The following is a 25852-nucleotide window of genomic DNA, read 5'->3' as shown; positions in this document are numbered from 1 at the left end:
CATCGATTATATGCAACGCAGGACACGCGTTGCATAATATCATCAACCGTGTGTAGTTAACTAGTGATTATGTTAAGATTGATTGTTTTTTATAAGATAAATTTAATGCTTGCTAGCAACTTACCTTGGCTTCTTGCTGCCCTCACGTAACAGGTAGTCAGCCTGCCACGCAGACTCCTCGTGGAGTGCAATGTAAGGCAGGTGGTTGGAGCGTTGGACTAGTAACCGGAAGGTTGCAAAAACGAATCCCCGAGCTGACAAGGTAAAAATCTGTCGTTCTGCCCCAGTTAACCCACCGTTCCTAGGCCATCATTGAAAATAAGAATGTGTTCTTAACTGACTTGCCTAGTTAAATAAAGGTGTATAAAATCATTAAAAAAAAATAATAATAATAATAAAACATTTTTATTTATTTTTTTAAATCGGAAAATCGGTGTCCAAAAATACCGATTACCGATTGTTATGAAAACGTGAAATAGGCCCTAATTAATCAGCCATTCCGATTAATCGGTCGACCTCTAGAGCATATATGATATTATGATGATAATAATAATTATAGTAAAATGTTGCCTTTTTTCGGGTACCACCACAGTGACTGTCACGATCGCCGAAATGAGTAGACCAAGGCGCAGCGTGCATAGAGTTCCACATGTTTATTAGATGAAACTCACAGAAAACAATAAAGGGCAAAACAAAACGTGACGCTAATGTAGTGCTCGCAGGCAACTAGACATAGACAAGATCCCACAACAAACAGGTGGGAAAAGGCTGTCTAAATATGGTCCCCAATCAGAGACAACGATAGACAAATGTCTCTGATTGGGAACCATACCAGGCCAACATAGAAATACAAAAACTAGAGTACCTACCCTAGTCACACCCTGACCTAACCAAAATAGAGAATAAAAAGTCTCTCTAAGGTCAGGGCGTGACAGTGACAAAGCCATTAGTTCCCTTGAGGTGGCAAGAAAAATCATAATTGTACTTTATGTTGGGTATTCTTAAGTATATTGAGGATACACTAAATTTGTTTGTACCCTTGGAAACAGAAATGTACCTTCCCATTGTACCCATTTTTTGTAAGTGAGTGTGATTGTACCTTTATATTCAAAATATGGGGTACAAACATTTACCATTATACTCTGTATGTACTCTAAAAGGTATCGAACAGTACCATGTGAGATCATTATGTGTATCTCTTAAGGTACATTATGTGTATTTTGATATTTTTGTACCCCAGGGAACGATACTGTACCCTCAATTCTAAGAGTGTATAGGCCCGAAAGAGAGACCCTGTGAGAATGTGTGTCGAAGGTTATGCAATCGGCCCACCACACTGAGACGGCACAGACCTCTAGTGTGCTGCATGGAGCGTGTGTGTGTGTGTGTGTGTGTGTGTGTGAAAGAGTGAGGGGGTTTCTGAATGGGACTAGAGGGGGGTAGAAGAGGGTGCAGAGCAAAGTAAACGAGAAGCTCATTGAAGGCTGAACTAAAGTTTGGAGTTACCGAGATCCCCCGCCCCTCTATGCACGTTATATAGTAAAACCTAGACACCAACAGGCCAATATCTGGCTAACCATTCGAACCATCAGACTGTCTTTACTATGAAAGGTGAGTACCACTGGGTGAAGAAAATGCTTTCTTTCCCATGCATCTGTGCTGATGAAAGCATTAGGCACAATTACAGTGACATACTTCCTGCTTTATTTTAGGTTGGCATGAGTTTGGCTCTTCTAAAAATATGTTTTTTGAATGGTTAAGTTTAATGAATATTCTGTGAGTATTGTGGAATCCTAGATGTTGGCTCTGCTTCATGCTTGGTTTGTCTTTATGAAGATATCTCACTGGTTTGGTGATGCTTCCTTATCAGGGCATTTGGTGACAAATTATTTGGCATTTTTCTGATTGTATAATGTTGAAAACTGCAGCTGACGTTGGGAATAGTCTAGATGTTGCTCTATCGAGTGGATCTATTGTCCATGGAACGTGTCCAGTCTTTAAGATATTCAAGTCATGGACATAATCTAAGAAGTGAAGGTTGACAGCTCTTCTCTTGGTGACCACATTCAAATGCATTAAACATCTAAACTATTTCAAATGCAATGTGTTACTGTATAGGGATGGTTATTTAAAAAAACCTACTGACCTGGTTAACCTTGGCTAATTAATAACGTTGGAAGCATGCATGATTTACCTTGCTCTTTCGTCTTTAGAGTTACATTTAAATTGGGTTGTGTCTTATTTGGCAATGCACCCTACCCAAGGAGAAGTAATGTCACCCTTTAAACACCCTTATCACAGTATGGCATACGCTTACAGATAGTTTGGGTTTATGCCATGCTTATAAAGACTATTTGTGCTATATAAAGCATTTATAAGGTGTAGTTATTTTAAAGTGGGACCATCCCCCAACTCCATCATGTAATTACAAGATAATTATTAAGCTACTGTTTTGTAGCTTAGTAAATGTAGCTTAGCAACCATATTGTTGATATATTGTGGCTAGAGTAACTGCATAATTACTCAACAGGAATACAGATCATCCATATGTAATGTGTTACCACAATAGATGCAATCAGAGCCACAGGGGAAGTTATTCTCTGTAAGCTGCTGCACTTTTCTGGAAAATGCGGCCGATCTACAATATTATTGTTTTGTTCTGTCAGACGGACAGAGTGATGGGCATACAAAAAGATTCAGTACAGTAATAGTTTTAGTAATAGTTTTGAATTTGGTTCTTGATTTTCTGGTTCTTAAAACATTCTGCTTTATGAAACGGGGCCCTTCTAGCAGACCTAATCCTGTGGTGGAAATCAATTTAATTGTTTACATTTTCACTGGTGGTTTTCACTTAGTTGTGTCCTCGACTGATCCAGGAACTTGTGCCTTGACAGTACATTTTGATCACATTCAATATGGTGGGTTTTCACATAGATCTACAGTACCAGTCAAAAGTTTGGACACACCTACTCATTCCAGGGTTTTTCTTTATTTGTACTATTTTCTACATTGTAGAATAACAGTGAAGACATCAAAACTATGAAATAACACATTTGGAATTATGTAGTAACCCAAAAAGTGTTAACACAAATCAATATATACTTTATATTTGAGATTCTTCAAAGTAGCCACCCTTTGCCTTGATGACAGCTTTGCAGACTCTTGGCATTCTCTCAACCAGCTTCACCGGGAAAGCTTTCCAACAGTCTTGAAAGAGTTGCTTTTCCTTCACTCTGCGGTCCAACTCATCCCAAACCATCTCAATTTGGTTGAGGTCGGGTGATTGTGGAAGCCAGGTAATCTGATGCAGCACATCAAGGCAAAGGGTGGCTACTTTGAAGAATCTAAAATATATTTTGATTTGTTTAACACTTTTTTGGTTACTACATGATTCCAAATGTGTTATTTCATAGTTTTGATGTCTTCACTATTATTCTACAATGTAGAAAATAAAAAATTCAAAGGCACTTAAATATTTTGTCTTTCCAATTAAACCTCTGAGTGGCACACATACACAATCCATGTCTCAGTTGTCTCAATGCTTAAAAATCCTTCTTTAACCTGTCTTCTACACTGATTGATGTGGATTTAACAAGTGACATCAATTAGTTAAAGATTAGTGGAATCTGTGTGGGTAGCTGGACAGGTAGGATGACTGACAGTTAGGGTGAACAAGTGGTCACGGGTCAGGTGACAGAGGAATGGATGAGACTGAGGCAGGAATTGCGGACAGTCTGAGCCCTGATGGAGGGATTGTGAGTTCCTGGTGTCACTCAGGCAGTTGTTGTTGCCATCCTGTACCTGTCCCGCAGGTGTGATGTTCGGATGTACCGATCCTGTGCAGGTGTTGCTACACGTGGTCCGCCACTGCGAGGACGATCAGCTGTCCGTCCTGTCTCCCTGTAGCAGTGTCTTAGACGTCTCACAGTACAGACATTGCAATATATTGCCCTGGCCACATCTGCAGTCCTTATGCCTCCTTGCAGCATGCTTAAGGCATGTTCACGCAGATGAGCAGGGACCCTGGGCATCTTTCTTTTGGTGTTTTTCAAAGTCAGTAGAAAGGCCTCTTTAGTGTCCTACGTTTTCATAACTGTGACCTTAATTGCTTATCGTCTGTAAACTGTTAGTGTCTTAACAGCCGTTCCACAGGTGCATGTTCATTAATTGTTTATGGTTCATTGAACAAGCATGGGAAACAGTGTTTAAACCCTTTACAATGAAGATCTGTGAAGTTGTTTGGATTTTTACGAATTATCTTTGAAGGACAGGGTTCTGAAAAAGGGACGTTTCTTTTTTTGCTGAGTTTATAACGGAAATAACAGCTGCAGCGGACTCTCAGCACTGGTGGATGTGACGACATGCTGTAACGTCCTTAAACGAGTGTACTTCTAGATCCAAAATTCTAATACTTATCTGTTTTGTGTGCCTATAACACCTAAGGAAAAACTGTCAGGAGAATAGGGCTGTTAATATAGGTATTCTGTTGGAACTTCCAGTCCAACTCCTCTGACTATCAATGTTATGATGGCAAGAATCGTAATCACCTATACTCACAACATCCATTGATTATTTCACATTTGATGAATTCCACAGCGGCATAGGTGCCAATGGCATAAGAGAAGCAGATCTTGGGCCAGCAGCAATCCACACCTAGGAACACCACATGATTGAACACGCATGAACACTCACACGCATCCAAACCCACACACAGAATGACACAACATTAGAAACACAACATGAACACAAACATGCACACACAGTCACATAATAACCCCTGGGTTTTACGGGAAAAACACTGCAGCTGAGCAGTCATTCCTTCATGGCTCTGTGCTACTTCACAGCCGTATTCTCTTTTCGGAAGCACATGCAGATTTGGAACCAGGCTAGGTCTGTGAGAGGTTTTGCTGAGAAAGCGACATGCCGTTGTCCTGTGGTAACCTAGTGTTTTAGTCTCCTAACCATAATAATAAAGCAGAAAAAATATATTTGTCAGATATCGTGGAATTATTGTCCCGTATCGATATATTGGTGAAACAATATATCGATCAGACTCTACTTAAGGGTTTTGATTGTTAGTGACATAACACTTTAAAGTTGTAGTTTTTTTTCTGAAATATGAAGTCCTTCCTCCATCTATGGTCTATCTATGATTGAAATGACTAACTGTAGCCTAAACATAAACCATGACGAAACCCTAACATCGTGGTTAGCTATATTGTGTTGTGTTTTGATCATCAAAGTGATAACTAATGAGTGGAAAGCAGCTCTGTGCCTTTCCATCAGTACGGTGACAGAAAGAGTGTTATCCAGTAGACTACCCGCTGTAGTCAGTCAGTGAGTCTGTTATAGTGCAGGCCTTTATGAGAGACGTGAACGCTGGCCCAGTGGCTTGGCTGGAGGCTTGGCATGCTCAGTCCTCCTCAGTCTTGGTCTTCATTTGTCACAGACCACACTTCCTCCTAGCTTCTCTGTAAACATCTATCTGAAAATTGGCTATTTCTGTCCCGTCCTGTTACAAATAATGTGGCAAATGTTTATTCTCACTTAGTTAAAAATAAGTGTGGACTGCTCCCCTGGACTGGAGTCTGGAGAGATCTCAGTGTGAAGGAATTTCGCTTGTGGCTCACACTGCCCCCTTGGCCCACACTGAGCCTGTGAAAACCAAGGTAAAGTGTGATCAGGCTTCCTGGCAGACTGGAGCTCTCCTCTCCTTAACAGCAGCACAAAGAAGCCCTGGCCAATAAGGGTCTCCAGTCCTTTATGATGCCATGCCTTCATTCCCACCAAACACCTTCTGAAAACAAGGGACTCTATTTTTACCGCTGGCCACAATTTGGCCCAGGCTCCGAAAATGTTTGCTCTCTCCCCTCCATCCCATCCACCCCACCCTGCTCTGCCAGCGAGAGGCTGAGCTCAGAGCACATTTCCAAGGCTTCTGGCACAGCGGGGTAGCCATCTCTCCTGTTGTTGCGGACCTAAACTCAACATGAATTTGTTTGGTTTGATCTGTGACTGGACTAGCCAAAGTGGAGAGAGGCAGAGAGAAGGGTGCAGAGAGAGAGAGAAAGAGTGGCATAGCGAGATAGAAAGAAAGAGGAAAAGAGCGAGGGGGGAGAGAGAAAGAGTGAGAGAGAGGGAAGAAGAGACAGAGAGGGAGAGAGAGAGAGTGAAAGAGAAACCGAGAGAGCGAAAGCAAGAGAGAGGGCAGCAAGAGGCCTTGCTAATGAGACATGACAGCAGTGAGCACGGTCAGTGAGCTGTCTGTTTCCTGTACAGAGAGAAACTCTTTCAGCATCACTGGCCCTGAACATTGGCCGGCTACGAGTTGTCCAGCTCGTACAGCCGTGGACCCATTCTAGCCAGGGAGAGACAGAGTGGCATATATGACATGTCAATGTGACTATGCATGCTTTGCACTGGTGTAAAGTACTTAAGTAAAAATACTTGAAAGTACTACTTACGTAGTTTTTTGGGTATCTATACTTTACTTTGCTATTTATATAACTTTTACTCCACTACAAGAAGATAATGTACTTTTTACTCCATACATTTTCGCTGACACTCAAAAGAATTTTGAACGCTTAACAGGACAGGAAAATGGTTGAATTCACACACTTATCAAGAGAACATTCCTGGTCATCTCTACTGCCTCTGATCTGGTGGACTGTCTGAGTGTTGGAGTGTGTCCCTGGCTATGCTTAATATAAGGAATTCGAAATGATTTGTACTTTTACTTTAACTTTTGATACTTAAGTATATTTAAAACCAAATACTTTTACTCAGTTAGTATTTTATTGGGTGAGTTTCACTTGAGTCATTTTCTATTAAGGTATCTTTACTTTTACTCAAGTATGACAAATGGGTACTTTTCCCACCACTTCATGTTTAACACTTTCGTGCCTGCCGTAAATCCTCCATGAGAACTACAGAAAGTCTTGAAATTCGTCCCTGTCTCACACCTCTCGCTGCTTGACCTTTGTTCCAAACATTCAACGGGGATGCATGCACAGCCTTTGTTTTTAGTATTCCATGCTGTTGTCTTAGGAGTCTGCATAACTTATAGTTTGAGTCCATATAATGCCCCCTATAACCCCCATGTTCTTGAGCCATGTTCAAAGACCTTTTTATCACCCTATTCCTCATTTCCAGGAGATGGTCCCAAGGGAGGCTTAGGGACTGTGAAGTTGTGTTTACTTTATGATAAGCCTGTTGATCTTCGAGGGGTGTGATAAAGATACACAGAAACCCCTCCCCTGCTCACAATAACTACACAGTAAATACAAGACTTTAGGCTGTGGGGTTAGCCTATATAATGATGTACAATACTGTTACTCTCCCGGTGTCTATCCTCTCCTCCACTCACTTTAACGTGTTGCTTCCTCAGGCGACATGGAGAGCCTGCCTAAGATGGACCCCTCCAATGACCACAGTCGGCCGCTGGACATTGTGCCGCAGAGCGATGAGAAGATGAAGGAGAGGGGCCAGTGGGGAAACAAGGTGGAGTTTGTCCTTTCTGTTGCCGGGGAGATCATAGGACTGGGCAATGTGTGGCGCTTCCCTTACCTGTGCTACAAGAACGGAGGAGGTGGGTGTTAACGTCACAGTGCTCAGTGACAACATGTCACGTCATTTTGTTCATATTATTGGTACATAATTGAGTACTACTTCAGTACTATTGATCAGGACAACAGTGACAGAAAATATTGTAGATGTATTATAATTTTAGCTACTATATTGGTGTTAACTGACCCAAAGCCTGTTGTTATAAACCTAAATGGCACTGGAGCCTTTGAGTACATTGTGCTTTAACGCTATAAAATAATTATGAAGGGCATGGAATCTGTTTAAGGATGAGTAGTGACGTAAAACCTCAAAAGTGCTCATTTGGAGGTATGTCAATTGTTGTTCAGTAATAAATCCTCCTAATAGATTGTGGATAACAATTGCTATTTTTAGATTGATATGTATTTATGTTTATGTGTTGCCTGCCAAGACTACACTCATAAAACATATTAAACATGAAGTTCAATAGCAGCAAACAACACACTCCTGTTTGGATTGGCAAGATGAGAGAAGTCAAAATATCAACACTAATTTCATTGAATTTGTTATATCCAACAACATTATGGAGACACGTTTTTCAACAGGCTGAATACTTTGGAATTGCTCTTTTACGTTAAGAAAAATGTTATATGCCAATATGTTGTGGAATTAGGGATAAATACATACTGGCTGTCCTACTGTATTGTTGGGTGGGCTATGGTATGTGATACTCTGATGTCAAGCTGGTCGGGGGCTTGCCCAGGTCAAAGTTCACTGCTGTTGACGAAGGTTGTCTTTGTTCCTTCTCTGGAGCAACTGTTCTCAAGTGCACAAAGTAGTTCTGAGTTTCTTAATAGTTTGTATAGTACTTGATAGTTTGTATAGTACTTGATAGTTTGTATGTCTCTTGGCCTTTAAGGTGAAGATACTTTATCATTTCATCAGAAAAAATGATTGATGCATACTCACTCCGCACAGATGTCAGTTCAACGTTTAGTTTTGATTTACATTTGGTTGAGATGTCAACTAACGATAATTCACCTCGAAATCATACAAAATGGCACCTTGTCATTGGATTTAGGTAAAAAGTTGGGTAAAAAAAAACGACATTCCCTTACATTGATGACTTTTTAAAAATCCAATCAGTTTTCCGCGTTGATTCAACGTCATCACATAGAATTTTTGGGTTGAATTGACGTGGAAACAATGTTGATTCAACCCGTTTTTGCCAGTGAGTAGACCTATATGTCTAGCTCCCATTTCTAATATATTTGTACAATTTCATCATTAGCTAGCTAGCTTGGTTAGCGGGCTTATAACTGCAAACTTGACATTTTCTGAAAAATGTGATAAACATTTTAACATTATTTGGTGAATAAACGTTATTTGGATATTCCCCCCAGCGATGGATATGTCGGATGCTGCCTTAAATTTTTTTTGCACAAATCAAGGTAGCATTTATAGGTACCTTTGGAACACTACAATTTTAGTGTCCATCCTTGAAATACTGCATCCTTGTTGATTGGTTATGTCATCTGACCTCATATCACAGTGGAGTTCTAATGCGTGCGACAACACCTTGTTAACTTCTCTCCTTCCCCCCTCTATCAAACAGGTGCTTTCTTCATCCCCTACCTCATCTTCCTGTTCACCTGTGGGATACCGGTGTTCTTCCTGGAGACAGCCCTGGGACAGTTCACCAGCGAGGGAGGCATTACCTGCTGGAGGAAGATCACTCCACTGTTTGAAGGTGATCCTCCTCTCACATCTACTGTTTAGAACTCCATTTTGTTTAGTGTGCACTGTAGAGGCATGCCTTTCAAGGTAACTGCACCCGGGCATGTCTGCTTACTGAATAGAATAAGAGAAGGAATTCTGAGAATGATCTACAGTAAGTGCGTGTTTTTGTGCATGCGGGTCTGCCAGTATGTACTGTAGGATAATAGCAGGAGGTTGATGTTATGGTTGGTATGCCACCAACACTGGCAGACTTCCAAGTATCCAACGCTTCAGTCATTCAATTGGCCCCCAATAAGGACAATATGACTGTAGACATTCACACATGAACCAGATAGGCTACCGGGTGAGAAATGGTGGAGTCGGAGATGCAAAAGCAATGCGAATAGAGTCATGGTTTTCATGTGTCATTGTATTCAACGTTGAAAGGCATTATCATAGCTAACCACAATGTGTGATGTGGTAAGGTTCCCGAGTGGCGCAGCAGTCTAAGGCAATGCATCTCAGTGCAAGAGGCATCACCACAGTCCCTGGTTCAAATCCAGGCTGTATTACATCCAGCCGTGACTGGGAGTCCCATAGGGCGGCGCACAATTGGCCCAGCATCGTCTGGGTTTGGCCGGGGTATGCTGTTATTGTAAATAAAAACATGTTCTTAACTGACTTGCCTATTTAAAAAAATTGGACCCAGGTGCAGAGAAGAGACCAGACGAGGAATCAGTGATTACAGATAAACATAATACTTTACTGAGAAACGGTAGCCGCAGGATCACAGTACACTTGGGGGAAACCAACACAACCACACTCAGGAAACAACCACACTCAGGAAACAACCACACTCAGGAAACAACCACACTCAGGAAACAACCACACTCAGGAAACAACCACACTCAGGAAACAATTCACAGTTCTGCAAAGGACAACAGAAAACACCTCTTTTAACAGGGAAATCATAATGAGTAAATTGAACACACCTGAGTGTCGTTAATGTCTCTAGGACGGTCTCTGGTGACAGGTTTTTTCTAGGGATTTTTTCCTAGGGAGTTTTTCCTAGCCACCGTGCTTCTTTCACCTGCATTGCTTGCTGTTTGGGGTTTTAGGCTGGGTTTCTGTACAGCACTTTGAGATATCAGCTGATGTACGAAGGGCTATATAAATAAATTTGATTTGATTTGAGGTGGAGCCATGACACAATGCTCCTCTTTGTCCTTGCTGTAGGAGTGGGCTATGCCACACAAGTCATTGTGGCTCTGTTGAACTTCTATTACATCATCGTCCTGGCCTGGGCCATCTTCTACCTGTCCTACTCCTTCACCTGGGACCTGCCCTGGGCCTCCTGCAACAACACATGGAACACAGGTCAGAGATCCACCATACACTCAGTGGACTTTTCCTTATTCAATCTCATTGAAGCTCTGCCTAAAGGCAGAACTAATGTGATTGGTATGATGAAAGCTCACAGGCAAAGTTGCTGGTTCGAATGTTACTCAATCCCTAAACCAACCCTAATCAATTCGGATTACTTCAACTTAAGTGATCGCATTTGCCTAAACATTCACATTGTTTCTGCCCTCGAGACAGAGTTGCCCTCGGAACAAGATTGAATAAGGAAAACTCCAAAATGCCACCATACACAGAAATATCCCTGACTACTTGATGTCTCATGTAGCCTTACGTAACGTTACAATAGAGTTGGGTCACCTAGAAAAACCATAGCCGGTGTTCTCAATAAACGTGTTTGTGAACTTGTTATGCATCTCTGTTCTCAAGATTCCTGCATGGAGTTCCAGAGGAGGAATGGCTCTTTCAATCAGCCACGTCTGAACGCCACGTCTCCTGTCATTGAGTTCTGGGAGTAAGTACTAAGTGCTGCTTAGAGTCTATTGTTTCTCCATCTCCTTAAGGAGCTTGTCTTGCCGTTGTCTTGCCAACTAGTGTAGCACTGCTGAATACGAAAACAGGCTGGCTTGAGGCTGAATTGGAGGGCTGTGTGACGTCCTGAGAAATACTATACATGATATGCCCCCCTAATGTAAATAGTTAACAAGCATCAACATTACTATTGCTGTAATATCAGAGCTTAGTGTTCATGTTAGATATTCATGTCTAAATAATGATCACACTGACAGTCATCTCATATTTGTGTGTGTGTGTGTTGGTGTGTGTGTGCACCGGCGTGCGTGCATGTGTGTGTAGACGGAGGGTTCTGCGTATCTCCTCTGGCATAGATCATATAGGATCTCTCAACTGGGACCTGGTGCTGTGTCTAGCCATAGCCTGGGTACTAGTCTACTTCTGTATCTGGAAGGGAGTCAAGTCCACTGGAAAGGTAAAGGGCTCTATTCTACATTCTCTCTCTGTGAGCCTCCCTAATGCAGTTTTTGACCAGGAAGAACCTCTGGGCACTTCATTGATTGATTTTACAAAAATGCATATACACACAGTACATACATTTGGAAAACTTGACAGGGATTACACAATCAAGTCAATGACTTATTTCCATTGTGGTCCCTTAAAGTGCATGGTGCAATACATTATATAGATGCAGACGTAGATACATTACATACTGTAGATACAGACATGAAAATGGGTCTATGGTTCGGTCATCAGCCAGCTTTTGACATACTTTTAAAAAATAAGTTCTGGTCGGCATAGATTTAAGTTGTTATGGTAGTTTGATTCAGAGGGGTTGGGTTAAATGCGGAAGACACATTTCAGTTGAATACATTCAGTTGTACAACTGACTAGGTATCCCCCTTTCCCTTTCCCATTCAATCCCCCTCAGGTGGTATATTTCACAGCTACCTTCCCCTACATCATGCTGTCTATCCTGCTCATCAGAGGGGTCACCCTGCCTGGAGCCTTCATAGGAATCAAGTTCTACCTCTACCCAGACCTGGGCCGCCTGTCAGATCCACAGGTACATGTACTGTACACACACACACACACACACACGTGGATTTTAGGTCCCCACAAGGATAGAAGAACCAACCCCCCCCCCCCAACCACACACACACACACATTATACATACAAACACACCCATACCATCACTGTGGGAAGTGGAAAACCCAACAGCTTGACACAATAACCCTATAGACTGACTTACCCAGTGTTCCTCTGACCTCTGCCTGTCAGCACTAAAAACCCCTCTCACAGTCACACCTCTTGTCCCTAGTTTATGATGACAATATCTGTGGCCACATACAGTAGAACTTGGACACTTAATTATTCATTTCATTAGTTGAGCTGTTGAAGTGATTGTTATGCTGTGCTTAGCATTTTCAGGGATCTAACTCAATATCACCAAGATTGTTGTCGAGATTATCAAGATCGATCATTAACAAATGAAAACACATCTGATCATGAGAAGAACATGACATTGGAAAAACCAGGGGGACGTTGTCTCTCAAACTAATGCTGTGCAGAGAATGACTGAACCTGTAAAGTTGGCAGTCCCTAGGAATATTTGACGAGTGGACGGGTGATAAATGCCTCATGAATACCGACATGAGGCATGTGGTCAGCAAGCACAGCTCCTAGGTCTAGTTCTCGTCTGGTTATGAAAGAGAGACATTTCACAACCACTTCTTCATTTTGGCCCCCATTAACCAAATGAGTGACCTCTTCAATCCACAGGGGTCTTCTACGGATGAATATAACCCTGTGTTGAAGGAAGAGACAAGCTGTCTGTATGATGGGAACATCTGCCTTAGGGACCGGGGCCTACGCTTGTGTCTTTGCACGGGACTAGCTTAGTCAAAGGCTGTGTCCCAATGGCAACCCACACTCTATAAAGGCCCTGGTCAAAAGTTGTGCATTACATGGGCAATAGAGTGCCATTTGGGACACAGACAGAAGTTATCCTGGCTGCTAGGCAGCTGACTGAAACGTGCCCTCGGTGCTTCAGCACGACTTTGGTGAATAGGGAGAACAAAGGGCACCCTAATTCAAATTGGAACTGTGTTGTGCTGGTTGTTCACAGAGTCTGTGGTGGAAAAGTACCACACTTGGCGCTGGGGAGCCATAGCGATGGAGAGCCAGCATACTGGTGGGTGGTCACATAAGTGACGAGAAATGGGTTGACAGGTTTTACCATAGAATGAGAAAGGTGTAGGTCATAGGTACACACCAAATGTTTCACCGGAAGGGGTTTATAGCTGTCTTTGACAAAAGTGACGTGCTTCAGAGAAATAAAGGTATTAGCCAGGAGCAATGCCATGGTTTCTGCCAGCAAATGAAAATGCATTGTTATGGTTTCTCCCTCTTCTTTCTAGGTATGGATGGATGCAGGGACTCAGATCTTCTTCTCCTATGCCATCTGTCTGGGGTGTCTGACTGCTCTGGGAAGCTACAACAAGTACAATAACAACTGCTACAGGTCAGGGCTCACCTCAGAACATATGCTTACACCTACACCTCCTACTTACCCTAGTCAGAAATGACTGACACCCAGCAATAAGCAGATGTATCTCTGTCTTAAACCCCCTAGAGTTGATTGACGCACCCATGCGTCAATCTAATTAATATTTTAAAAAATGAAACCATTAAAAACCTGTTTAGTTAAGCTAGCGATATCAGCTGCATCTCAATCCACCTATGTCGGCCTTCCGAATCTTTTGTGGAAATTGACAGAGCTACAATGCTGTTTGTCAGACTAGGAGACATCCCAAAAATTGGTCTTCTCACAAAAAAACGTCTGTAGCGTCCAAACGGACACAATGGTGTTCTCCGTTTTGCTCTATGACCCCCACAAGCCCCACGGGACTCATCTGAAGTTGGTACAGTACCACCTATGTGCCAACTTCTGTCTGTAGCATCCAAACCGTTTGGGCTACAAACTAATATGACCCCACTAGACTCTCAGGAAAACAAACTTGTTTTGTTGTTCTTGTTGTTCTACTAACCCCACAAGTGTCATGTGACTCGCCTGAAGGTAACCTGGTACCGGTTTTAAAAAATTCTGGAAGTACACTACCGGTCAAAAGTTTTAGAACACCTACTCATTCAAGGGTTTTTCTTTATTTGTACTATTTACTACATTGTAGAATAATAGTAAGACATCAAAACTATGAAATAACACATATGGAATCATGTAGTAACCAAAAAAGTGTTAAACAAATCAAAATATATTTTATATTTGAGATTCTTCAAATAGCCACGCTTTGCCTTGATGACAGCTTTGACCACTCTTGGCATTCTCTCAACCAGCCTCACCTGGAATGCTTTTCCAACAGTCTTGAAGGAGTTCCTAAAATAGTAAAAATAAAGAAAAACCCTTGAAAGCGTCCCGCCCCCACTTCGAAACCTTATTCCTTGTGATTTATTTTTTTACTGTACATTTTGCCATTTATAAATGTGCTATTCAATGCATTTCAATTAAATAAAACATTTTATCAAATAATTTACAATTATTTTTGGGGCATACCTACAGGGATCCTAAAATTCTAAATCAAATAGCTAAATGGTCTATGGTATAACCATCTAAGACTGATAAGTGATTTGTTCTGTTTTACACCCTAATAATAACCTAGTAAGCTAATAACAGGTTGTCAGAAGCATTTGTTCTTTATCTGTATTTTGTAAAGTATCTGTTTCACAATATGGTATTGATTTATCTTTGAAGTTGTTCATATTTACTGTGACATACATACAGTATATATATCTGTTATGGCTGGTATCTATGCCTGGCTGATGACTGCCTCTCTGGGGTTACAGAGATTGCTTGGCGCTATGCTTCCTGAACAGTGGGACCAGCTTTGTGGCAGGCTTTGCCATCTTCTCCATCCTGGGCTTCATGTCTTACGAGCAGAACGTGCCCATCTCAGAGGTGGCAGAATCTGGTTGGTAGTAATTTTTAACAGACACACACAAACCTTTCTTGACAGTTCATCATTGGGGAAACGGTCATCATTTTTCATAATTCAACATGTATTTTACTTTACGTACTTATGTACATTTCAGCAATATATTTTCGTATGTGAATTAGTAGAAACGCTGCACACCAATTAACCCTTTGTGTACCAGGTCCTGGTCTGGCCTTCATAGCCTACCCCCGTGCAGTGTCTATGATGCCCTTCTCTCCTCTCTGGGCCTGTTTCTTCTTCATCATGATCGTCTTTTTGGGTCTGGACAGCCAGGTGAGGCTAGAATAGCGCTCTCTCTTGCGCACTCTCATTTTCTCTTTCTCTCTCTTACTCACTAACTCTCTTTCTGACACACACACACAATATGCTTGTAAATACTGCTCTAACAATGTCCACGGTGGTGTTTTTTAAAATCAGTGACACAGCATCCCCTCTGTTTTCTCCACTGCTGCAGTTTGTGTGTGTGGAGAGTCTGGTGACGGCCATGGTGGACATGTACCCTAAAACCTTTCGTCGTAAGAACCGCAGAGAGCTCTTCATCTTGGCGGTGGCCATTGTCTCATTCCTCATGGGTCTCATCATGCTGACAGAGGTAGGCCACAGCCCACAATGCCACCCAGGACCCCGACTGGTTCATGGACGCTGGTAAAATGGCTGACCCTGTCTCTGACCCCAACTCTCCACGGGTGTCTCAGGAGGAGTTGGAATATGCAGCAAGAATGAAATCCCAAAGGTTTTCATTTAGGGCTTTGTTTCTTGTAACATACGCCATTTAGCAGAATATTTTATCCAAAGCGACAGTCATTTGTGCATAGATTTTACGGCTGGGTGGACCATGGAAATTGAACCCACTACCTTGGCATTCCAAGTGCCATGCACTACCAACTGAGCTACAGATGGAGAATGTCACATTGTTACGTGAATTGAAAGGTTCTAAGAAAAAGAGCCACATACTGTAGGTTACTGAAATCATTAACCTTTATTCTGTGCATGATGTTTAGCCTCTCTAACGCCTCAATCACACCAACAGTGTTGTTGCGCAAAATGGTACGCAGCAATCATCTGGATATGTGTGCAGCAAAAGTTCAACATTCACCATCTGCTACCATTTCTGTCAAGCCGTCTACGCACACAGTATGACGCGTACGTTTGATAAATCACACCGCAACTGCCTCTGCAATGCGAGGCTGCAAGGCAAACGCAGCGTTCCATTGGAAATGAATGTACTTCTGGTGTACCAAAATGCAATGCCACTGTCGACGTGATCGAGGCGTAGCACATACTCTACGTGTTGTTCTACATGTGGTCTTGGAGGTTGCATGGGACGATGAAATAGAAAAAGTGTCGCTAGCTGCCATGCCGTAACGCTACACATTTCTCTCTCCAGGGAGGCATGTACGTCTTCCAACTCTTTGACTACTATGCTGCCAGTGGGACATGCCTGCTCTTTGTGGCTGTCTTTGAGACTGTTTGCATTGCTTGGATTTATGGTGAGTGTTTAGCCAAGTTATGTGGGAATGCATTGAGAAGAACATTAACATAACAAAGGGGGTATTTTCATTGAGCCATCCTCTGCCCTCCAGCTGTAGTCTTCTATTAATAGAAGTGAAAGGGCCTCTGGGAGAGGAACAACTGGCTGAATGTGATGTTGTTAGATCGTTTTGAATTATAAATATTTTTAATGAGATTGATACTACTTTTAGCGAACAGTTAGCTGTTACAAATTAGTTTTGTGTACCGGAACGGTGTCTGAGGAAGGCCCGCAGCATCATCAAGGACCCCACACACCCCAACCACAAGCTGTTCATTCCTTTATCGTCAGGCAGACGATATTGGAGCATAAGGTCTGATACCAACAGGCTCAGAGACAGTTTCTATCTACTGTCCATCAGACTGCTGAACCCTTGAACTGGACTGACCACCTGCTCTGATTCTCTGCACCTTAGCTCACACACTGTAAACCTTAATGTGCTCTCGTTACTCAAAACTTTGGAGGAAACCTGTTGCGTTAAATATATCTCAGTACAGTTACTTAAAGTGATTTTGTAGCCGTTACTCAAACCAATAGAGTCACTGTGACCTTGTAGGGGGTCCAGATTTGAGTTGTGCCATTTTGAAAATGTTGAGCATCGCCCCACCTAAGCCATGCCTCCAAAATCATTTCCCACGGTGCCTTGCCTTTGAGTGAATTGTACAGTTATCACCCATAACTGTATTTGTTAGTGACAGAGATATGGTTGCTGAATTCGTTTATTTTCAGACCCGTGGCCTCCACCAAGTGAGTTCCTAGGTAAATATTATCATTATAATTAAACTCTTTATCACAATACACCCAAACATACTAAACATTAAGAACACCTGCTCTTTGCAACTCAATACATTAGGTGTTCCTAATGTTTGGTATACTCAGTGTACATTACATACAGTGTCTCATAAGGCCTTATATTGAGGTCTAGCTTTACCCTAATACAGTGGCCTGAAACTCATGGTTTACAGGCCACATCAGACCTGCAAGAGGGGTTGCAAAATTTCAGTAACTTTCCCAAAATTCCCAGATTTTCAAAAAAATCCTGGTTGAAGGATTTCCAGGAATCTTCCAACCGTAATTTCTGAATAATGTACCAGAATTTTGCAACCCACATTATGCTGACTTGCAAAATGATGTATAATTCCTATTGGAATCCAGACAGAGTTAGGATATCCAACAGTTTTTATTTTTTGTCACCCCAATCTGCATTCATAATGACTGCCAGTGTTAGAAACAGTGGACGGAGACTACCTAGGCCTAAACTGGAACAACTATTTCAGTAAATGGTCCAAGAAATTCTAGCTAAATGATTGGATTAGTTTAGATTTTTTTTTTTATCTTTGTGTAGCATAAGATTAATCAGTCAATCATTCAATGCACATGCAAAAACACAGATATAAAAAATATATACGTTTTAATTACCTGCAGTAGAGCATGCTGGGAAAAAAGTACATTTGTTATCATAACTTTAAATTGAGTTGATGTGACTTCTCATTTAGTTTTGAGTCAGTACCACATAAACATTTTAAGTAATAACGACTTTTCATTTACTTGTGGTTCAACTTACTACAAATATTTGAGTAAAAAATGCCTTGGGGTTTACAGTGCATGCACTCACTCACTCACTCACTCACTCACTCACTCACTCACTCACTCACTCACTCACTCACTCACTCACTCACTCACTCACTCACGCACACACCCACACAGACATACACCCATCCACAAACACACACACACACATATATAAATTCATTCTACACACATCACATCTGTTGCTACCAGAATCTTATTATGATTACTGCACAATTTAAACACTTGCACCCCAATTCCCCCTCCGTAAAACACGTGTAAATATTGGACTAGAAATTGTGCCTTCCTGTATTATACCATTTTTTAAAATTCTATTCTACTGAACCATTTACTTTGTTCGTATTCTTATCTTATTTCGTATTGCATTGTTGAAGGAACATGCAGGTAAGCATTTCGTTGGATGATATACACTGAGTATACTAAACATTAGGAACACGTGCTCTTTCCATGACAGACTGACCAGGTGAATCCAGGTGAAAGCTATGATCCCTTATTTATGTCACTTGATAAATCCACTTCAATCAGTGTAGATTAAAGAAGGATTTTTAAGCCTTGAGACAATTGAGATACGGATTGTGTTTGTGGGCCACTCAGAGGGTGAATGGGCGCAGACAAACTATTTAATAAGTGCCTTTGAACGGGGTATGGTAGTATGTGCCAGGCGTATCGGTTTGTGTTAAGAACTGGAACGCTGCTGTGTTTTTCATGCTCAGCAGTTTCCTGTGTGCATCAAGAATGGTCCACCACCCAAAGAAAATCCAGCCAACATGACACAACTGAGTTAACATGGACCAGCATCCCTGTGGAACGCTTTCAACACCTTGTAGAGTCCATGCCCTGATGAATTGAGTCTGTTCTGAGGGCAAAAGTGCGGGGTTGCAACTCAATATTAGGAAGGTGTAATGTTTGGTATACTCAGTGTATACCATGTGTATCCCGTACATACGACTAATAAACTTGAAACTTTAATGAGTATCTGTCCGTTGCTGACTCCTGCCTCATTCTTCTTCTCTTTCCTCGCTGTTCCTGTAGGTGCTGACCGTTTCTATGACAACATTGAGGACATGATTGGCTACCGTCCCGGACCTATTATCAAATACTGCTGGATGTTCTTCACTCCTGCTACCTGCTTAGTGAGTCTTTTTCTTCTGAACAAAACCCTGTTATGTCTCTTGACTGAGGGGTGCCCACTGGTGGTTACTATTGAAAAAGCATCTGACATTGCACAGCTAGCCTAATCAAATTCACAGAGATTTTGTAGAAAGTGGGAAAGGTTCAAAAAGAGGATAAGACCCCAATGAAAGCATGTCAGTATTGTTGTTTTTAAATCAACGCAAAAAAAAAAGACTCAAACTAGGAAGTAGCAACCACTGACTGTCAAGGAGACACAACTGATTGCATTTATTTGCCTCTGCAGGGTACCTTCGCCTTCTCCCTGATCAAGTACACCCCTCTGAAGTACAACAATGAGTATGTGTACCCTTGGTGGGGCTACTGCCTAGGCTGGCTCCTGGCCCTGTCCTCCATGCTCTGTGTTCCCCTCTGGGTGCTCATCAAAATGTGTTCAGTGGAAGGCACCCTGAAAGAGGTAAGTCACACACACCACCCACTGTTTCACCCCTTAACCCCACTGACTTTTCCCTCTGTTTGCTATTGTCTCATGTCTACAAGTCTGTCATGGCTTAAGCTACTGTAACTTAGAAATCATTAAAAACCAATATAACAAACCAATCATGTCCTGCACCTATCCGGTGTATGTGACAATAAAGCATCTATAATACTTGTTGTCTATTTCCTCTGTTGTTATGTAGCGCTTTACAATCCTGACTACGGCATCCACTGACTTACCTAAAACCAAGAAGGAGCAGGAGAAGCTGCTGGCCATCTTTCCTGGCGATGGGGACAGCCTCCGTCAGAGACGCACTCCCACCAAGGAAGGCTACTTCCCCGTCAACGAGAAGGAGTCCAACTGCTAGAGCTAGGAACGTGGACCCAGACCTTCTGAGGTCCCATGTCCATTCCCTTGACATGGCCTCTGCCTCGGCCCCGTCCCAGACCTCTCTTCAACGATACCTCATAACTGCACAACTGCGGCCAAATGAGCACGGATGCAGTGACACTGGTGCTGCTGTGCCTTAGCTCTTTCTCTCCTGCAAGGTCTCTCCGAGACAGTACAGACTACTGCTTCAGGTGCTGTCCTACTGTTAAATCGTGTACACTCTTATGTTTACACACTCAATGCTACTGGCTCTGCGCCATCTACACTTCCATCCACGGGAGAGTTGGTCTCTCCACTTCTCTCTCCCACTGTTGCCTTATCAACCAGGAACTTTAGCTGTGTTTTGCTGATTTCTTTCACCAATGGCTAAAGTTGAGCAGACATTGAAATGGTGTGATTCAGTGATTTGTTATATGTCCATTGTGGTTGAGACTTGAGAATGTTTGTCTGATGATTACACCTGCTTTCTAAGGAAGCACCTTTTATTTTCCTTTTTTCATGGACATCTCTCGGCATATGTGTACACAATTTGCTATGATTAGGTGTTCTTTTAATGCATTATGTCGAACTCGCTGCAGTCATATGAGTTGAATGTAATACATCATTCTAATCAATATGTTTGTTCATTTACCTGAATGTGCTAAACCTTAACTGACAACATTTTTCCAGGACAAATGGAGGAATCATATAGGCATATGCCAACTAAAAGCATCATGTCATTGTGGTTACAATAAGTAATACATAATTTAAAGGCCCAGTGCAGTCAAAAACTAGATTGTCCTGTGTTTTATATACATTTCCACACTATGAGGTTGTAATAATACTGTGAAAATGCTTTTAATGCCTTTTTAGTGTAAGCGCTGTTTGAAAAAACCACCTGGAATTTCAGCCTGTTCTGTTGACATCGCCAGTCTAGTTAATAGACCAATAAGAAAGAGAGTTCCAAACCGCTCTGCCAATAACAGCTAGTTTTCCTCTCCCCGCTCAGACCACTCCCAGACAGTCCAAGAAAAAGTATTGCTTGAAAAATTGCTCTTTGCTAAGAAGCTATTTTTGTTTCTTTTTGACCATCTTATTTGAAAACAATCATTGTATGGTACTTCATTGTTACCTCGAAATGACTTGATATTGTTATAAAAATGACTGCATTGGACCTTTAACAATTCCTCATACGAACACTGTGACTTCAGATTCAAATACGTTATGTGCATGTGCTAAAATGTGCACAACCTGTACAGTTTAATATCCAGATTTATGTCACAAAACTTGTCAAAAAGAAATCTGAAGCCCACCTGAAGTGTAGGTGTCTCTGTTTCTATTGTAGTGACCTGTAGGAGACTGAATAGTAGGCTATGCTAGCCTGAGGTTGTTGTTTGTGATTCGGATGGAGTCAGACTTAGTGTAAAATGTATTGCATTTGATTCAAAATCTTACTTGGACATATAATCATTGTGTATTAGCATTTTAGTCATAGTCTTATGTCAGTTTTTATTCTGAAATGTAATACAATGATATTTGCATTGCTCTCATCCTTGGCTTGATTTAAAAAACAAATTGTATACAATCGCATGTATATTTTTAAGCTGTATACCATGTCCAAAATGTGATAAAGCACACGATAAACATGGTTTAAAAACTAGTGAAGTATGGATTGTGTTCCAAAAAAAATATGTTGTACAACATTTTGCATTGGAAATCATTGTACTGTACAACAGTATACCATCATAGTGAGCAGTTTAGAGGTGACAGACCTTTTATGTTTACACACACAATGCTAGATAGTCTTTGTTATTTGCTTGTATTGTCTATTCATTATTTTCCTTAGCGAACAATAACTTTGAACAGTATAAGCTCTTACACTTCCAGTATGTGTTTGTCAGTGTTGCTAAGGCCATGTCTAGTCAAGTGCAAAGCTGAACACTATTCACATGCATCATTACAACTGACATTGTAAAATACAAATATTTGTATTAAAAGTTTAAAAAAAATATATATGTGTCATATCACTTCATTTTTTCCCCCCAACAAGAGATATTTGACAACTGTTCCATCTAAAACCCAGCAAGAGAGAGGGAGAGAGAGAATGCATTCATGCATTCTAATGGCCAGAAAATGGTAACGGTATAGGGCATTGAGCCACCACGAGCTAGAACAGCTTCAATTCACCTTGGCATACATTCTACAAGTGTCTGGAAGTCTACTGGAGGGATGCAAAACCATTTTTCCACAAGAAATCCCATTATTTGGTGTTTTGTTGATGGAAAATACCATCTCAGGCACCCCTCCAGAATATCCCATAAGTGTTCAGTTGGGTTGAGATCCAATGACTGAGACAGACATTTCTTTTAAACATTTTAGTCATTTAGCACTTATCCAGAGCGACTTACAGTAGTGAATGCATACATTTCATACCTTTTTTCTTTCGTACTGGTCCCCCGTGGGAATTGAAACCACAACCCTGGCATTGCAAACACCATGCTCTACCAACTGAGCCACACGGCCATGGCATGTGGTTTACCTAATTTTCATGTTCATCAAACCTTTCAGTGACCACTCAGGCCATGAGGCGTTGTCATCGTATTGTGGCATAGCCATGGTAGCCAAAATAATGGCCAGACCAGCGTTTTTACCCTAAGCGTGATGGACGTGAATTGCTTAATTAACTAATGAACCACGCCTGTGTGGAAGCACCTGCTTTCAACATAATTTGTATCCCTCATTTACTCAAGAGTTTCCATTATTTTGGCCGTTACCTGTACATTGCTCTACAGAAATGTTAGTGCTCTCCGGGATCCTTGGGACGTCCATATACCTAAACCCTAACCTTAACCATAACCATAAAATGTACCTTAACGTTAAACCTAATCTTACCATTTACATTTAACTTCAATGTGGTGACTTCGGAGTTGGACGTCCCATCAATTTGTTTACAATGCTCCACTAGGGGACACTGTAATCATTCTGCTGGAAGCCGGTCATGTTTACGGAAGTACAAGTGACGTGTCAATGTCTACCAAAGCATTGTGGGATCGAAACGGTGCTTGCAATGGTGACGGCTGGAGCCGTGAAACCTACGGCTGAAACGGAGACATATTTTAACCATGCAAATGGCACTAGTAGTTAGAATTGTGCTAATGATGATAATCTATCACACTAACGTCTAGGCTTTTTGTTGAAGAGAAACTTATGCCGTGTCATCGCTTCGATTATGCATACAGACGGATAGGACAAAGCAGAACACTGGAATATTGTGTCAATGGACGCTTGTGCGGAGATCCACAGCGTTTTTCTTTTTTGGAAGGAGGTGAATAAGTAGGCCGGGGACCAGTATCATAGGACTGCATTTGCATTCCTTATTATTTATTATTTGATATTTAGATCGAATACATCATCCAAAATGTCGACCAGTACCCCCGAAGCGGTGAAGAAATTACTCGAGAACATGCAGACGGATCTGCGGTCCCTGTCCATGGAATGCAAGAAGAAATTCCCCCCAGTTAAAGAGGTAGATATACATGCCTGTCTAGCTAACTTTAGCTAGCAATCTCTATAGCTTTCACGCAGTTTCACTCTGTGAGTTATGTGGTGTTGTTATAATTTGCCACCTCACCACTGATGATACATTCTGATGCAATTGCTGATGTTGTCATCGAGTGATGCGACGCGACATGTATCAGATGCATAATATTCAGATGTGACGGCTGCATTAATGTTGTGCCACGGTGTGACGTTAGGCTTGATCGGTAGCATGGCTATGTTGTCAAATAATGACTTTACATTCAATAATGGGACGTGCGTTGTTTTGTGTCTGTCAAGATCACATTTTTTAACATATATTTAATGATTCCCAAAATGAGTGTTTTGTTGCCACTACATCCAAAACGTTGTGATTGATTGAAGAGTACTTCTCTTCCGGGTTTAACTACTGACATGAACGCTATTATGGTCCTCTACTTCGTGTGTCAAAATATACTGAACAAAAATATAAACGCAACATGTAAAGTGTTGATCCCATGTTTCATGAGCTGAAATAAAATATCCAAGTCACATACACACACACAAAAACTTATTTTTCTTATTTTCTGTGCAAATTTGTTTACATCCCTGTTAGTAAACACTTCTCCTTTGCCAAGATAATCCGTCCACCTGACAGGTGTTGCCTATCAAGAAGTTGATTAAACAGCATTATCATTACACAGGTGCACCTTGTGCTGGAGATAATAAAAGGCCACTCAAAAATGTGCAGTTGTGTCACAACATAATGCCACAGATCTCAAGTTTTGAGGGAGCGTGCAGTAGGCATGCTGACTGCAGGAATGTCCACCAGAGTTGTTACCAGAGAATTGAAGGTTCATTTCTCTACCATAAGCCGTCGCCTCGTTTTAGAGAATTTGGCAGTGCACCTAACCGGCCTCACAACCAAAAACCATGTGTAACCACGCCAGCTCAGGACCTCCACATCAGGCTTCTTCACCTGCGGGATCATCTGAGACCAGCTACCCGGACAGCTGATGAAACTGTGGGCTTGCCCAACTGAAGAATTTCTGCACAAACTGTCAGAAATCGTCTCAGGGAAGCTCATCTACGTGCTCGTCATCTTCAACAGGGTCTTGAACCTGACTGCAGTTCGCCGTCGTAACTGACTTCAGTGGACAAATGCTCGCCTTCGATGGCCACTGGCATGCTGGAGAAGAGTGCTCTACACAGATGAAACCCGGTTTCAACTGTACCAGGCAGATGGTGCCGTGTGGGAGAGTGGTTTGCTGATGTCAACGTTGTGAAAAGAGTGCCCATGGTGGCGGTGGGGTTATGGTATAGGTAATATCCATTGAGCTGAGAGAGAATTTTGCAGTTAAGTTAATTTCCAGCAATTCTACACAGTTTGTTATGGAGCTGAGAGACAATTTTACAAATTGAAAACTAATTTCCTGCACTTCTACGCATTTTGCCATGGCTAATGTTGTGTTCCACTGCTCAAATATTATTCCAAAATCAATGTGCATGTGCCCTGAATTCCCGGTTAAAATATATATATATATATATCATTATCCCTGACTATCTAGCTCTTATTTGATTGTTAGTTCTCAGATGGTATTATAAAAATAAATGGCAATTTTTGCATGTTTTCTACCTGGTTTTGTTTATTTAAGTGGACACTGAAACTGTTTTTCCATTCTGAAAATTACCCCTTAGAAGGTCAGTCTAATAATTTTCTATACAGAAATACCCTGCAATTAGCTCCAATGACTATAATTTTAGTTTGAGATTTTGACAATGAAGCCAATTATCTACTTCCCAGAGTTGGATGAACAGGAACAGCTAGCATGCTAACTGTTCCTGTAGACTTCTAGTCATTGAGCTGACGCTAGTTAGCATTGGCTTATGAAACTACCTCTAACTTCCTTCATACTGGACACATACTGGAGGCAGAGACATAAAAATGGTATCCACAATCGTATTCTGTTTCAGCTAGCGGTTTTCATAAAAACAATATTTTTCACATAAAAAAAAATCCCAACAAAAACCTGCTGCAGACCCCAGTTTGAAAACCCCTGGCCTATATGACAGGAATTGACCGCATTCTC

At 41.6% G+C, this 25852-nt stretch overlaps 2 protein-coding genes across 3 annotated transcripts in view; both read left to right on the top strand.

Moving 5' to 3' along the window:
• The first annotated feature begins 1448 nt into the window (after window positions 1-1448).
• Window positions 1449-22257, top strand: LOC106560993 (sodium- and chloride-dependent GABA transporter 2). The gene is made up of 15 exons (XM_014124505.3): window positions 1449-1611; window positions 7388-7588; window positions 9161-9295; window positions 10501-10641; window positions 11053-11137; window positions 11479-11611; window positions 12068-12202; window positions 13558-13661; window positions 14999-15123; window positions 15308-15420; window positions 15602-15739; window positions 16535-16637; window positions 19301-19401; window positions 19686-19856; window positions 20080-22257. Exons 1-15 carry the CDS (start codon window positions 1605-1607, stop codon window positions 20242-20244), a joined length of 1857 nt encoding a protein of 618 aa, XP_013979980.1. The 5' UTR covers window positions 1449-1604; the 3' UTR covers window positions 20245-22257.
• Window positions 22258-23281: 1024 nt separating this feature from the next.
• LOC106560994 (protein MON2 homolog) overlaps window positions 23282-25852 on the top strand; it is a 49750-nt gene continuing 47179 nt past the window's right edge. For both annotated transcript variants that reach the window (XM_014124509.3, XM_014124507.3), the window contains exon 1: window positions 23282-23772. In XM_014124509.3, the coding sequence (XP_013979984.1) occupies window positions 23665-23772 (108 nt within the window). In that variant the 5' untranslated portion in view covers window positions 23282-23664. The remainder of the gene's footprint in view (window positions 23773-25852) is intronic.

Source organism: Salmo salar, chromosome 10, assembly GCF_965601325.2.
Source record: "Salmo salar chromosome 10, fSalSal1, whole genome shotgun sequence".
In the NCBI taxonomy this organism is placed as follows: Eukaryota; Metazoa; Chordata; class Actinopteri; order Salmoniformes; family Salmonidae; genus Salmo; species Salmo salar.
The sequence above is the reverse complement of the archived record's forward strand: the minus strand, read 5'-3'. Positions and strand labels throughout refer to the sequence as shown.